At 29.1% G+C, this 13660-nt stretch overlaps 1 protein-coding gene across 1 annotated transcript in view; it reads left to right on the forward strand.

Moving 5' to 3' along the window:
• Positions 1–643: 643 nt before the first annotated feature.
• Positions 644–13660, forward strand: part of LOC107442107 (golden goal) — a 31627-nt gene continuing 18610 nt past the window's right edge. Inside the window, exons 1-3 of the mRNA XM_043056784.2 lie at positions 644–1194; positions 11191–11279; positions 12974–13028. Coding sequence (XP_042912718.1) covers positions 12986–13028 — 43 coding nt within the window. The 5' untranslated portion in view covers positions 644–1194; positions 11191–11279; positions 12974–12985. The remainder of the gene's footprint in view (positions 1195–11190; positions 11280–12973; positions 13029–13660) is intronic.

Raw genomic sequence — 13660 nt, forward strand, 5'->3', positions numbered from 1 at the left:
GTTGTATGGTTCAAATAAATGGTTTCTATTGAGGTATATTTTGCTTAAATAAAAGAAGATTCTGTTTACTACAATAAATTTTTAATTTAAATATGTATTTGGAGCCTACTCAGTTCCTTTTTAAAAAATAAAGTGGTAAGTAACAGTAAGAAATATTCATTTAGTGTAAACAAATATCAAGGGTTGAAATCTCCTTAAAAAGAGAAAAAAAATAAATAAAAACTGGAAAGTGGTAGCCAATCTACTTTAAACTATTAAACAAAAGTTTTAGTTTTAATTAACGCTAACAAAATACTTAATTATTGCCTTTCACTTCAATTTAAAAATAGCACAGCAGCAATCATTTTTAGAACTTAATATAAAATTAAGAACATAACATAACGAATATAAAATACAATATATATTTCTTATGTTATATCATTTTGAAATTGTGTCACTATAAAATTAATGGCTTAGCAAATTATCTCATTAAATGTAAAATTAATGACTTAAATTAATTGTTATTAAATATAAAATTAATGGCCTAAATTTTTGACATAACGTGTTAGTTAATATATCCCATTTCATCAAAAAATAAACAAAAAATATCATAACTCCCTTACCACTATTTAAATTTTAACAGGAGGTTTCGACCCCTGAAATCTGTACCAACACTTTTTTATGTCGGTGTTTTTCATATATAAACTACTTTTTGTGGCTAGGCATTAATGAATCAATACTGAGAAAATAAAACGATTCTTTTGAGTTCTACAAAATATTCTAGATACCAAAATAACTCAAATAGAAATGTTTTTCAAATGTTTCAAAGAGTCCATCGAAAGTGTCAGATGGGCCCTTAAGTGACACTCGATTAACCATTATTCCATTATAAATTATTCCATGAATTTATGAATCAGTTTATGAATGATTTCTATGATTATCAATGACTCTTGTAACATTCAATGTTTGGAACACAAACACTTTGGATAACACACAGATGAAACACTCGAAGTTGTTTTCAAAACGTTCAGCATGATTTGCGGAATCCCTATAGTGAAGTAAGGGGGAACTTTAGTGAGGAAAGGGCCCTCGTGGTGACGTGACGTCACAGTAGCAGCTGGATGCCTACCTGTGAGTCATAACATCGATCGTTTGGACTAGCTTCTTTCATACCTTGTAGTGAAAGCAGACGATGCACGTTTCTGAAAAAGAAAGGTAAGCAAAACCGTTATTTTGATTTTTAATTCTTAGTAAGTTTGTTACGACGAATTGTGTATATAACGAATTGTGTTTATTTTATTTATATGTTAGAAAAGCCAATATGATCCAGGATGCTATGAAATTTTTTGTTGTTATTTGAATTATTCATAGATACATCTCTAGCTTGATATTTAACTGACTTGATTGCTGATGACGGAACATTAAAAAGATATTTGAATATTTATTGTTTACGGATAACTGAAAATAAAGTGAAATAAAAATCGTACCATTTAAAAAATATATATAATGATACTTATATTTAATGGATCAAGTAAATGCTTTTAAAATTGGATATTACATTGCATAAATTGGAAGAGATCACTCTCAAGCTTGATTTTCAACTGACTTAATCGTTGATGACGGAACATTAAAAAGATATTTGAAAATTTATTGTTTACGGATAACTAAAAATAAAGTGAAATAAAAATTGTACCATTTAAAAAATATATATAATGATACTTATATTTAATGAATCAAGTAAATGCTTTTGAAATTGGATATTACATTGCATAAATTGGATGAGATTAATCTCAAGCTTGATAAACTGACTTGATTGCTGATGACGGAACATTAAAAAGATATTTGAATATTTATTGTTTACGGATAACTAAAAATAAAGTAAAATAAAAATTGTACTATTTTAAAAAATCAAATGACACTCATATTTAATGGATCAAGTCAATGCTTTTAAAATGGGATATTACATTGCATAAATTGTAAGAGATCAATCTCAAGCTTGATTTTTAACTGGCTTAATAGCTGATGACGGAACATTAAAAAAACTTTTGAATGTTTATTGTTTGTGAAGAATTTATAAAAATAAATAATGAAATTGAATTGAATTATTTTAACGAATCAAATAAAACGTATGTTTAATAGTTCAAGTAATTGTTTTAAAAGTTGGATATAATTCACATAAATAATGATAGATAAATTTCAAGCTTGATTTTTAAATGACTTGATCATTTTTAAAGGAACGTTAAAGAACATTTGAATATTTATTGTTTACGGATAACAAAAAATGAAATAAAATAAAAATTGCACTATTTCAAAAAATCAAATGACACTTATATTTAGTGGATCAAGTAAATGCTTTTAAAATGGGATATTGCATTGCATAAATTGTAAGAGATCAATCTCAAGATTGATTTTTAACTGACTTAATAGCTGATGATGGAACATTAAAAAGACATTTGAATGTTTATTATTTGCGGATAATTTTTGAATAACGTAAAATTTATATTATATAAATTAAACAAATGGAAGAAATCGTTAATGGATCAAATAATGTTTTACAAGTTGAATAATAGATACACATGAATAAATACATAATAATAGATAAATCTAAAGCTTTATTTTTAACTGACTTGATCGCTGATGGCGGAACAATAAAAAATAAAAAAAAATATTTGAATATTTATTTTTAGCGGATAATTTTTAAATAAAGAAAAATTCATGTTATTTCAATGAAACAAATGGAAGAAATTGTTAATGGATCAAATAAATGTTTTAAAAGTTGAATATTATATATATATAAATAGTTATAGGTAAAAAATAATAGAAAAATTAAAAGCTTTATTTTTAACTCTCTTGATCGCTGATGGCGGAACATTAAAAAGATATTTTAATATTTTTTTGTGAACAGATAATTTTTAAATAAAGAAACATTTATATTGCTTCTACGAAACACATGGAAGAATTCGCTAATAGATTAAATAAATTTTTTTAATAGTTGAATAATATCTATGCATAAATAGTAATAGGTAAATAATAATAGATAAATCTAAAGCTTCATTTTTAATTCCCTTGATCGCTGATGATAGAAGGTTAAAAATATATTTAAATATTTTTGTAAACGCATAATTTTTAAAATAAATAAAATTAAAGTTTAATTAATCGAACGAGTCAAATGAAATGAATGTTGTATGGTTCAAATAAATGGTTTCTAAGTTAAATATTATATACATAAATAGTAAAAGCTTTATTTTTAACTGCCTTGATTAGTGATGCCGGGGCGTTAAAAATAAATTTGAATATTTATTGTTTGTTTTTAATTATTAAATAAAATTAAATCAAAGTTGAATTATTTTAACGAATGAAATGAAAGTATTGTTTAAGTGATTCAAATAATTGTCGATTCAATCACATTCTTTTTTAGTTTGTTTTAATGTTTCTGCTTCGACATGCACCAAAATGATACAAATACATATAATTTTTTAGCGTTGTGGGGAATAAATTTAGTTATTTAATTGATTGTTAAATGATTAAATACATATAAACTGTTATAACAAGAAATATAAACTGTTTAAAACACATGATAAGATCAGAATTTTGAAGTTATTTAAAATAACAATACTTATGTTACTTTCAATGAAAAAAAAATGTCTCACTGCAAATGATGTTTTTTTCCTTCTTTCTTTATTTGTTTATTTATTTTTTCCCTTTCGAAAAAATGTACGGTTCTCTTACTAGAAAATCAAAATTCATAAAAATTATTAATTCTTAATGTGTAAAAAAAAATGCTTTAAACGGTAAATAATTCATCAATTTAGAGACTACATATGCATTGAAATGTACTTAATTTCTATTGCGTGAACAATTCCGTGATTTTTTAAAGTTATGCATTTCGTAATGTCAAATTTTCATGTAATTTTCACTTTTCCAAAATTAGCTGAAAGTCAGGTGCATTTTGTTCCATTCGGTGATTTATTTTAATAGTTTCAAATAATCGCAATGTTTCAGTGAAAAGTAGTTTTTTACTGTTTATTTTTTTATTTTCCGAATTTGACTGCAACGCTCTGAAAAAATGACGAAAATCAAAATATAGAGCATGAAAATTCTAAAAATACTGAAAAAAAAAAGTTTTGAAAATCTCCGAAAGTGACAAAAACTAAAACGATAAACTTTTGTAAAATTCCATATACGGTGACGACCACTTCGTCATATGGAAAATATTTGTATGTTATTTAACGTTCGAAGCGATTCGCTGTATTCGTCTGTGTTCTTTCAAAATAAAATTTAAGTACAAATAAAGATTCTTTAAAATTTTTTTTGTTAAAAACAAATATTAAATTGTTAATTGTTAAAAACAAAAACTGAAGAATGTAAAATGAATAAAAAAGAGAAAAAAAAACGTCAATTAAAAATGCTATCTACAACAAGTCACAGAAACTAGAAAGCATCAGAAATATTTGACAATTTCGAAAGAAAATTTATATTTCAAAGTTCTTAAAGTATTTTGAAACGCAGTGATCAAAGCTTTTAAAAATCGTGATGCTGCTTGGACACCTTACCCATCTTAATTTTTAACTTTGACAATTAAAATCAGATTTACAATCTGAGGACAACCTTTAAATACACATACTTTTCCGTTAGTAAATTTTTTTTCAACACATACACATGTCAAAAATAAAAAGTCGTGAGCCACTTAAAGTAGATTTACAAACGAACTTAAATTACAAACTGTTCCATGGTTCAACTTCTTACAATAATTTTTTACAGTTTGAACTCCTGGATCGAGTATTGGGGGAAATTTGCCTTCGTGGAGGATTTTTTTGATGGAGCTAACCTGCATTAGCTTTACATGGAGAGGAAGACCACGAGAACCTCCCACGATTTGCCTGACGGCAAGGGGACTCTAACCCATGATCCGTCTACCACTGAAGATATTTCGCTTCAGCACTGTGGTCGGTGCAAACCGGATGCGGAATTCGTATCGACCAGCCATCGCTGGGATCGAACCCGGTTTGCCTCATTGAAAAGCGAACGCTCTATCCCCTGAGCCATCGCGGTTCTAATCATAGATATAATAAATGTTACTTCAAAGTATAACTAAATAATTTTATTTTGAACTAAGTAATAGTGAATTAAATAAATCAAACAATTATAACCCCGCCCACAAATAAATTGCTAAAGAACTACTTATGTTACCAGTTTTATCTTTTTACCCTGATTGATACGGTTTTATGCTGGCACGTATTTGTGACAGTCGATGCGAAAGGGTTAATAGCAAATTCACACAACTAGAACGATCACATCAGAAGCATAAACAGCAAAGCACAAGCAACATGCAGTTACTACTCTATCAATCAAACATAGCTCTAAAACTCAAAGGATTTCTCTATTTTTTCATGATCCGCCTCATCCTTATATATGCCTCACCAGTCTTGACAAATATAACACAAACTCAGCTAAACATATTAGCCAGGTGGTTCGTAAGAAACGACACAATACACCACGACCTCAAAATAAATGCAATAGACGAACATATAGCTAAAATAAATATCAAATTCTATGAAAAAGCAACCTCTTGCTTTGTAGCAAATTTCAAAGAAATATTCCTACATGAAAATTTAGCTGAAGACAAGAACATCAGACCAATAGCGGCATATATACTATTGCAGTGATGCCTCATATTCTCGACATCAATAGCATATATAACCTCATTTTCATCATATCAGCTTAGCTCAAGTTATACCTTATGTTTTTACATTATGACCTTATCTGCATATAACTACGAAGTCAGAACTCTATGAACCACATAAATACTCCTTTACCTCATTTGCATTCCACCACCTCATCGAAACACAACGAAGTTTAAGTTAAAGATGAATGGTAAAAGGACCGCAAGAGGCCTCAGATGCCCAGATATTTGATACAGTTCAGTTCAGTATAAGATATTTTTTCCGAGATGTTTTGGAGACTCTCTCAGAAGATTTCAATCTTGGATCGTTGTTGAGAACCCGTGATTAATATAAATAAAATTCGAAAAACATAAAACCTATAAATTTATTTGCTTTTTTTAAAAAAAAACTCTATCAAAGTTACCGTATTTTCATCTTTTTGTCTCGCTGTCCAAGTTCCTGATAAGTAAGTCAGTACAGGTCTGATTAGACTTTTATAAATATATACACACTACTATACTATAAGTGAAGAGACATTTTCAGTTTTTATTTTTTTTCTTTTAATTTCTGAAGAAATACTTAGATTATTTCAAAACTTTAGAGGGGTTTTAGGACATGCAATTTCTCATACATGTCAATAAAGTTTAAAGTATTCAAAGGTTGTAGGGACCAAAAATAAATCACGAACAAAATAAAAATAACAAAAAAATTTTTTTTGAACAACCTCTGTCAGAAATATAACAATAAATTCTTATCTCTTATTAATTTTTTAGGTTATTATGTGCGATATTTACATAGAATTTCGTAAGTCTAACTTTAATATTTATGGAAATATGAAGTTTTTAAATTTTGTTTTTTGAATTCTACGCTGTTTTTGGTGTAACTTTAAAAAAAATGTGTCTCCTTTTATTTCAGAAAAGTGCTCTACTACAAAAAGTGAGTCGATGTAAGTTATTTTTTCCGAGAAATTTTGGTGACCTTTTCAGACGATTCCAATCTTGGGGCGTTGTTGAGAATCCGCAAATAATATGAATGAAGTTATAAAAACAAAATACTTATCAGTCATATTTGTTTAAAAAAGAAACAAAAATTCCATCAAAGTTAATGAGAGTGGTGAAGTTACTTTTTTCTAGGTAATGAATATTACTATGAAAACCGATCAATAACGCAATCATTCTGAAAATCTTACACTTACTTTGTAGCGTTGTCTTAGCAACCTTAGTTAATCCAATTCAAAATATAATACTTATTCTTTGCACATACTTACAAAATGTTAGTTTAGTCTTCACTAAGAATATATTTTAAATAGTAGATTTTCATATTTAGAGATGGATTAATAACAGCTTATGTTTCAAGAAATCACTATAGTGAAGGAGATCAGAATTTCCCAACTGTAATAGAAAAAAAAATCTAAAAAATAATGTATTATGAAACTATATGCATTAAGTGGGCTTTTATGTATTTACTCATGGGGTAAACTGATTTTCCAAAGCAAAAAAAAATGTCTAGTCAGTTATAAGCTGTTTAATTTTTTTGAACTTATCGAGTTAAAAAATTACAACTCGAGAATCATTAAAAAAAATAGAACAAAATCTTCAGGTACTAAGAAAATAGAAGGTACTTTTTTTGCTGTTGACAAAAATGAAAATTGCTAAACGTGATGAATAAAATATTATGACTGCAAAACATAATTTTTAATTTTATGTTAAAATATGCTTTCCACCATAGAGATAAAAAATATCATAGGGAATTTGTAAAAGCATTAATTAAAGCAATCTATTAAATTTATTAAAGTATTTATGAGTGAACAGAATCATCCGGCATGTAAAATGTTAATTAATATACCGGCGTATATATATATATATATAATACAGGGGTCTGTTTACAAGAAATTTAGGTCCGTTAGCGGACCCTTCCCAAAATATTTTAACTTAAAAATGTACCCTTCACAAAATAATTTATCTTTTAATCAGACCCTTCACAAATTTGTTTAGCTTCATTATTGTTTTGTTAATCGAATAAACCCTTCCCAGGAAGGGGGGGGGGAGAGACATATTCGTCCGAAATGAATATTTTGCGTTCAGCAGTATAGGCTAAATGCCAAATATTTGCATGTTGCATCTCTAATTTAGTAGCAGCAATTACTTTTCATTTTTTAAAATTCATTTTTTTTTACTATAATTTTACAGTGTTGAGCATAATTTTGTATGTCTTTACAATTTAAAAACTCATTGAAATTTTTTTTGCAATAACGAGACACTATTGCACAAATTCACAAAAGCATGACCCTGGTTGTACGAATGTGACTTAACGTTTATTTCATATTCACAAATTACGAGTAATTTTTTACACAATTTTACAAAACGGACCTTTCACAAAATGTCTGGACAGATCCTTGTGTCAAAAACTGAAAGCGTCTCTCCATTATAGTAAATATATATACATTTAGTTTTTGCAAACTAAATATATATATATTTTTTTTAAATTTCTCAAGGAATACTTAAAGGATTATTTTATTACTTTAGAGGAGGACATGCAATTTCTTATGCATATCAATAAAGTTGAAAGCTTTCAAAGATTTGAGGGACTAATAAACATTTACAAAAAAAGCGCTTTTGAACACCTTATGACAGAAAATATAGCAATAAACTTGTAAATTGTGTCGGTTACTTAGGTTATTAACCGACGCACCTTATGACTTGCACAAAATTTCGTAGTCATAGCTTAAATATTTATAGTGCTACAGACATTTTCAATAAAACTAAATGTTTTTTCTCTCATTTTTTTTTGCTTTAACTTGACAAATATTCTATAAAATTAAACACGATTTTCGAAGCAATTTGTAATTTAAAAGATAATTATTATTTTAAAATTTTAAAAAAATTCTTTAAAAATTGTGTTAGATATGTGCATTTAAATAATTATTTCATACCACGCATGCCCGGAAAAAAATTTAAAAAAAATTCCACATAATTTTTTCAGTGAATTGAATTTAGTAACTAATGAGAGAAGTCCGATTTGAATATCGTGAAATTAATGGTTGTATTTGTATTTGTATTTTTTATTCCAAAGAAAACTCTGAATAAAAAGAACGGAAACCACAAATAATACTTCGTACTTTCAAACAAATTTTTTTAAAAATGATCATCCTCCTTAAAAGTATTTTTTCTTTCCTTATTCCATTACATTTTGGTGAACAGGCGATTATTGTAAGGGGTATTTTCCTTTGTAGCAACATTTCAGTGGTCGGAAGTAGTTCATAATACTACAAGTAGTGAAACTACTGCAGCCACTACAGTTGTGTGTAGTAAGTAATGCGATACGGAAAAAAAAAACTGTAGCTCGCAGCGATTTCTGACAACTATTTTTAACGTAAATTTTAGTTTAGTAAAGCAACGCGGTTCTAGCGCTACTAATTTTTCGAATTTCATGGGTATAAATCTTTGTCGGCTCATCAATGAATGCAATAAAAATGACCCTGCTGTAACGGTAATGACATATTTAGAATTGCTTTCAAGTAATATTCAAACTAGCCATTACGAAAAATAGATAATTAATCCCTTTGGTCACACTTTTACATGCTAATGAATACACTCGGGAAACACTGATGTTATTTCAAAGGAAGGGGACGTATTTTTGATGTATTTAATTTCTTAGAGGAAATAAAAGAGCATTAAACAATTAAAAAGTTTCAAGTATTTGCTAATTCCCCATTTCTTAAATTAAATTTCGCTTTCTTAAATTAAATTCTTCATTCGCTGTCGAGAAAGGCATAAAAAATTTTAGGTAAAATAAATAAATTCGAAAAAATTGCTTAGGAATTACAAACTGGCTCATTTGGCTGGCAAACTGGCTCGGTTTATTCATGTAAACATGAATAAATATTTTTTTTATTATTTTCTTATATTTAATGTAAGCCAATTTCTTATTCATTCCATTTTGAACAAAGGTGTAAATTAAGTTCTCCAGAAAAGTTCTAGTAGAGGTAAATTAAAGTATTTTTAGAATTGAAAGTGATATGAGACAAGTAATTGATATAAGAAAAATACTCATTTAGCTTATTAAAAATTAATCTAAATTTTAATGCCATTATTTTTTTTTGGTGGTAAGTATATTNGAAAATGTTTTGGAGTCAATATATTTTCCCTTTTTTTGTTATTTTAGGATGTAAAACATATTTTTCAAAGTTTAATGAACGTAGAACCAGTATTGCATTGCTTTATATTTTTTGAAATGACTCATAATAATTTTAAAGAGTAAAACATTGTTTTAGTTTAATATTTTTATTTAATTCACGCCATAAGGCATTTTTAGCGCAATTTTCGCATTTTAAAGGGCATTTTTCGCACTTTTTAAGGGCATTTTTTAAGGGCATTAATTGAGATTTTTTAGGTCATTAAAATCCGGGCTCTAGTAATGACATATTTAGAATTGCTTTCAACTAATATTCAAACTAGCCATTACGAAAAATAGATAATTAATCCCTTTGGTCACACTTTCACATGCGAATGAATACACTAGGGAAACACTGATGTTATTTCAAAGGAAGGGGACGTATTCTCGATGTATTTAACTTCTTAGAGGAAATAAAAGAGCATTAGACAATTAAAAAGTTTCAAGTATTTGCTAATTCCCCATTTCTTAAATTAAACATTCGCTGTCGAGAAAGGCATAAAAAGTTTTAGGTAAAATAAATAAATTCGAAAAAATTGCTTTGGAATTACAAACTGGCTCATTTGGCTGGCAAACTGGCTCATTTGGCTGGCAAACTGGCTCCGTTTATTCATGTAAACATGAATAAATATTTTTTTTATTATTTTCTTATATTTAATGTAAGCCAATTTCTTATTCATTCCATTTTGAACAAAGGTGTAAATTAAGTTCTCCAGAAAAGTTTGTGTCCTTAATCCTTTAATGGGCCATTTATTTCTAGTAGAGGTAAATTAAAGTATTTTTAGAATTGAAAGTGATATAAGACAAGTAATTGATATAAGAAAAATACTCATTTAGCTTATTAAAAATTAATCTAAATTTTAATGCCATTATTTTTTTTTGGTGGTAAGTATATTTACCACGACCTATTAGGAACTTATTGGCTATTATTTTTTGTTACTTATAAAATAAATTTCATAAATGCTACAAACTTCAAAAGGAATTATGTAGTTTATAACTTTTATACGTTTTCCTAAACTAACAAATGGTTACCAATTTCATTCAAACGCACTTCAAGAAAGATGAAAATATTAGCAAATGGAAATATAAATTAAAAGTTAAAAAAAAGTTCACCATGGACTTAAAAATTTGATGGTAAGTATACTTACCGTGGCCTTAGAAAGGGTTAAAGTAGTGAAGCGATTACTAAATTCCTAAGTAGTTTGTAATCACTACATTTAAAACAAAAGTAGTAGTAGCAAATTACAAAAGTAATGTAGTTTTTCCGATCACTGCATTATATATATAAAAATATATATATTATATTGCAATGAATTTCCAAACTTTACTAAGTTAACATTTCTAAACCAGTCCTCCATAATTTGTACAATTTCAGATGGAACCATGCAAAACATCGCAATGGTGATTTACTCTGAAGAATCTACCAATGAGAGTTGGATGTAGTTTTGAAATTTCCTTTGACAGGTCAGTTGACAGTTTTGGTCTTGCATTCTTATGTTTTACCTTATTTAACAATTAAAACTACTATGCTACGGAGTTGAATAGTGATAGCCATCTTGCTTAGGGCATCTTTTTGAGTTGTTATCCTTTAATGTATGATTCTTGGTTTAGTAAATTCGATTTATAAGGTTTTTAATCTCCAGAACTTCTAAATAATTCAAAGGCTTCTATACTATTCTACTTTGTTACAATGCGGCGGATTAACAGCCACCACATAGACTGCTGACCTCAAAAATCCTTACCACAAATATCGTAACAAACATGATGCAGCGCGGCCCAGCTCAAACAGCAAAAGAAAGAAGAAGACAGTGTAGCGGGGCATCCCTGGCCGAGAGATATCGCCGCCAAACGCAGTGTGAACCGTAGAGGTGGCAGGTTCGAATCCTGCTGTTATCCTGGATATATCTTCGTGCTGTTCTTCTCTCTATTTTTCTATAACCGTCCTTCTATTTGACAAAGGTTTATAAGCCTAAATAGAGCGCAAAAGCCAGAAAATGTTTATAATTTCAATAAAAATACGTTTAGGCTGTGTTGAACCCTCCAATTTGTTGGCAGAATTAACTGGAAATCTGCAAATTTTAGTTGTCCCGCAGTGGACTGATCGCTAAGACACGGTTCCTAGCAAATCACCGAAGTCAAGCATCAGTGTGCGGGTAGGTGACCACTTGGATCAGTCTGCGTAGGGACCGAGGGTGTGCGGTATTGGTCCTCGTTAAACTGTGCTAGCGTAAAGTGCTCGACTTCGCGTGCAGGTCGTCGGGCTACCGAAGCGGGGGTGCCATCCCCTCTGCAGAGGATCAAAATTGCGATGGCATGTCTGCGGATCATCCTCCGGGATGCTTCCCAGACCGTCGCCAATAGCCCATTGTGCAGCTCTAATATGACGTAAATGAACAACAACAACAACAAAAAATTTTAGTTTGCAGTTCTCTACCATTATTTTTAAATATTTTGTCGAATCCGGTGCAGTTGGCATTGCTGTGATAGTCTTAAACCCAAAAAATGGGTTACTTGCTTAATGTTGATTATAAAATAGAATAAATTGTCAACAAGATTACACTGATAAGACATTTGATAACTTCCCCTGATATTGATATCACCAATTGGATTGGTGAAGTTAGGTTATTGGTCTGTAAGATTGGTGAAGTTTAGTTTCTTCACAGGAAAAAAAGATTAAAATTGAATTTTATTCAAAATCTTTACAGCATTTTAGGAAAAATGAGTGTTGAAGTTTTTATCTAATTTCTCAGAAAATTGTTTATTGAAAACTTCATTTGTGTTTGTTTTTCTTTGGAACAAATTCACCAGCTCAGTTTACCAACCAAGCGAGAATATATACCCATTTACTTTCTTTCTTTGTAAACTAAAGTGGTAGTCTATACAAGAATTACCAGTTTTATCTGAGTCAAATTCTCCACTTTTTGTCCATAAAAGGTTTTATTACATAGCTACGAAATTTTGCGTTTACGCAACATTTGGGAATCGGTTATGATAGTGCAGCAGCATTTATGCTGCTGCTAAATTTTTAGCTTTTTTCTGGATTGGATCAATAACACATTTAAAAAAAAAAGGAATAGGCCTGAAGAAAAAGGTATTTTTTCTTTTTAATAAATAATGTACTTTCTGTTGGTCTTAAGGCTTGTGTTAATATTTTACAGGAGGTAAAAGGGATGTGGATTTGGCTACTACTCGCCGTTCTACCATCATATCAAGGTAATTATCAATCCATTATGACTTAATGAACGGAAAAGATTTTTATTTTTACAGTTATCACAGGCTATCAGAATTCATTTTTTTTATCAGAACAATATTTACGAACTAAAAAAATTTGATTTTTTTTAATTCTCCAAGCAGTAATTAAAAACCGAAAGAATGTTTGAATTGGAAGAATTTTCATTGATTTCAATAAATATCATTTATGAAATTTTTTTTTCCATTTCTTTCTTTTTTTTATAAAATTTTTAAAAGATTTTTTTAAAATTTCATAATGAAAAAACTATTTTATTTAATTCTGATATTTTATTTAATTCTGATGGCCACTCACCAACTGGTCCAGCAATTCCCTCACATTGCGAGGCGGTAGCGTGGCAGCACGAATTTGGTTTTCCAAGTAGGACCACAAATGCTCTATCGGATTAAGGTCAGGTGAATTTGGGAGCCAAGACATGACTTGAAAGTCATTGGAATGTTCCTCGACGATTTGACCCTTATGACAAGGTGCATTATCCTGTTGGTATACACCATCCCCCGCAGGAAAAACTGTTGCCATGAATGGGTGAACCTGGTCTGCAACTATGTTCAAGTAGCTTTTAGTCTAATTTTCTCGAAGTATGAGGATTATGGGT

This window comes from Parasteatoda tepidariorum, chromosome X2, assembly GCF_043381705.1.
Source record: "Parasteatoda tepidariorum isolate YZ-2023 chromosome X2, CAS_Ptep_4.0, whole genome shotgun sequence".
In the NCBI taxonomy this organism is placed as follows: domain Eukaryota; kingdom Metazoa; phylum Arthropoda; class Arachnida; order Araneae; family Theridiidae; genus Parasteatoda; species Parasteatoda tepidariorum.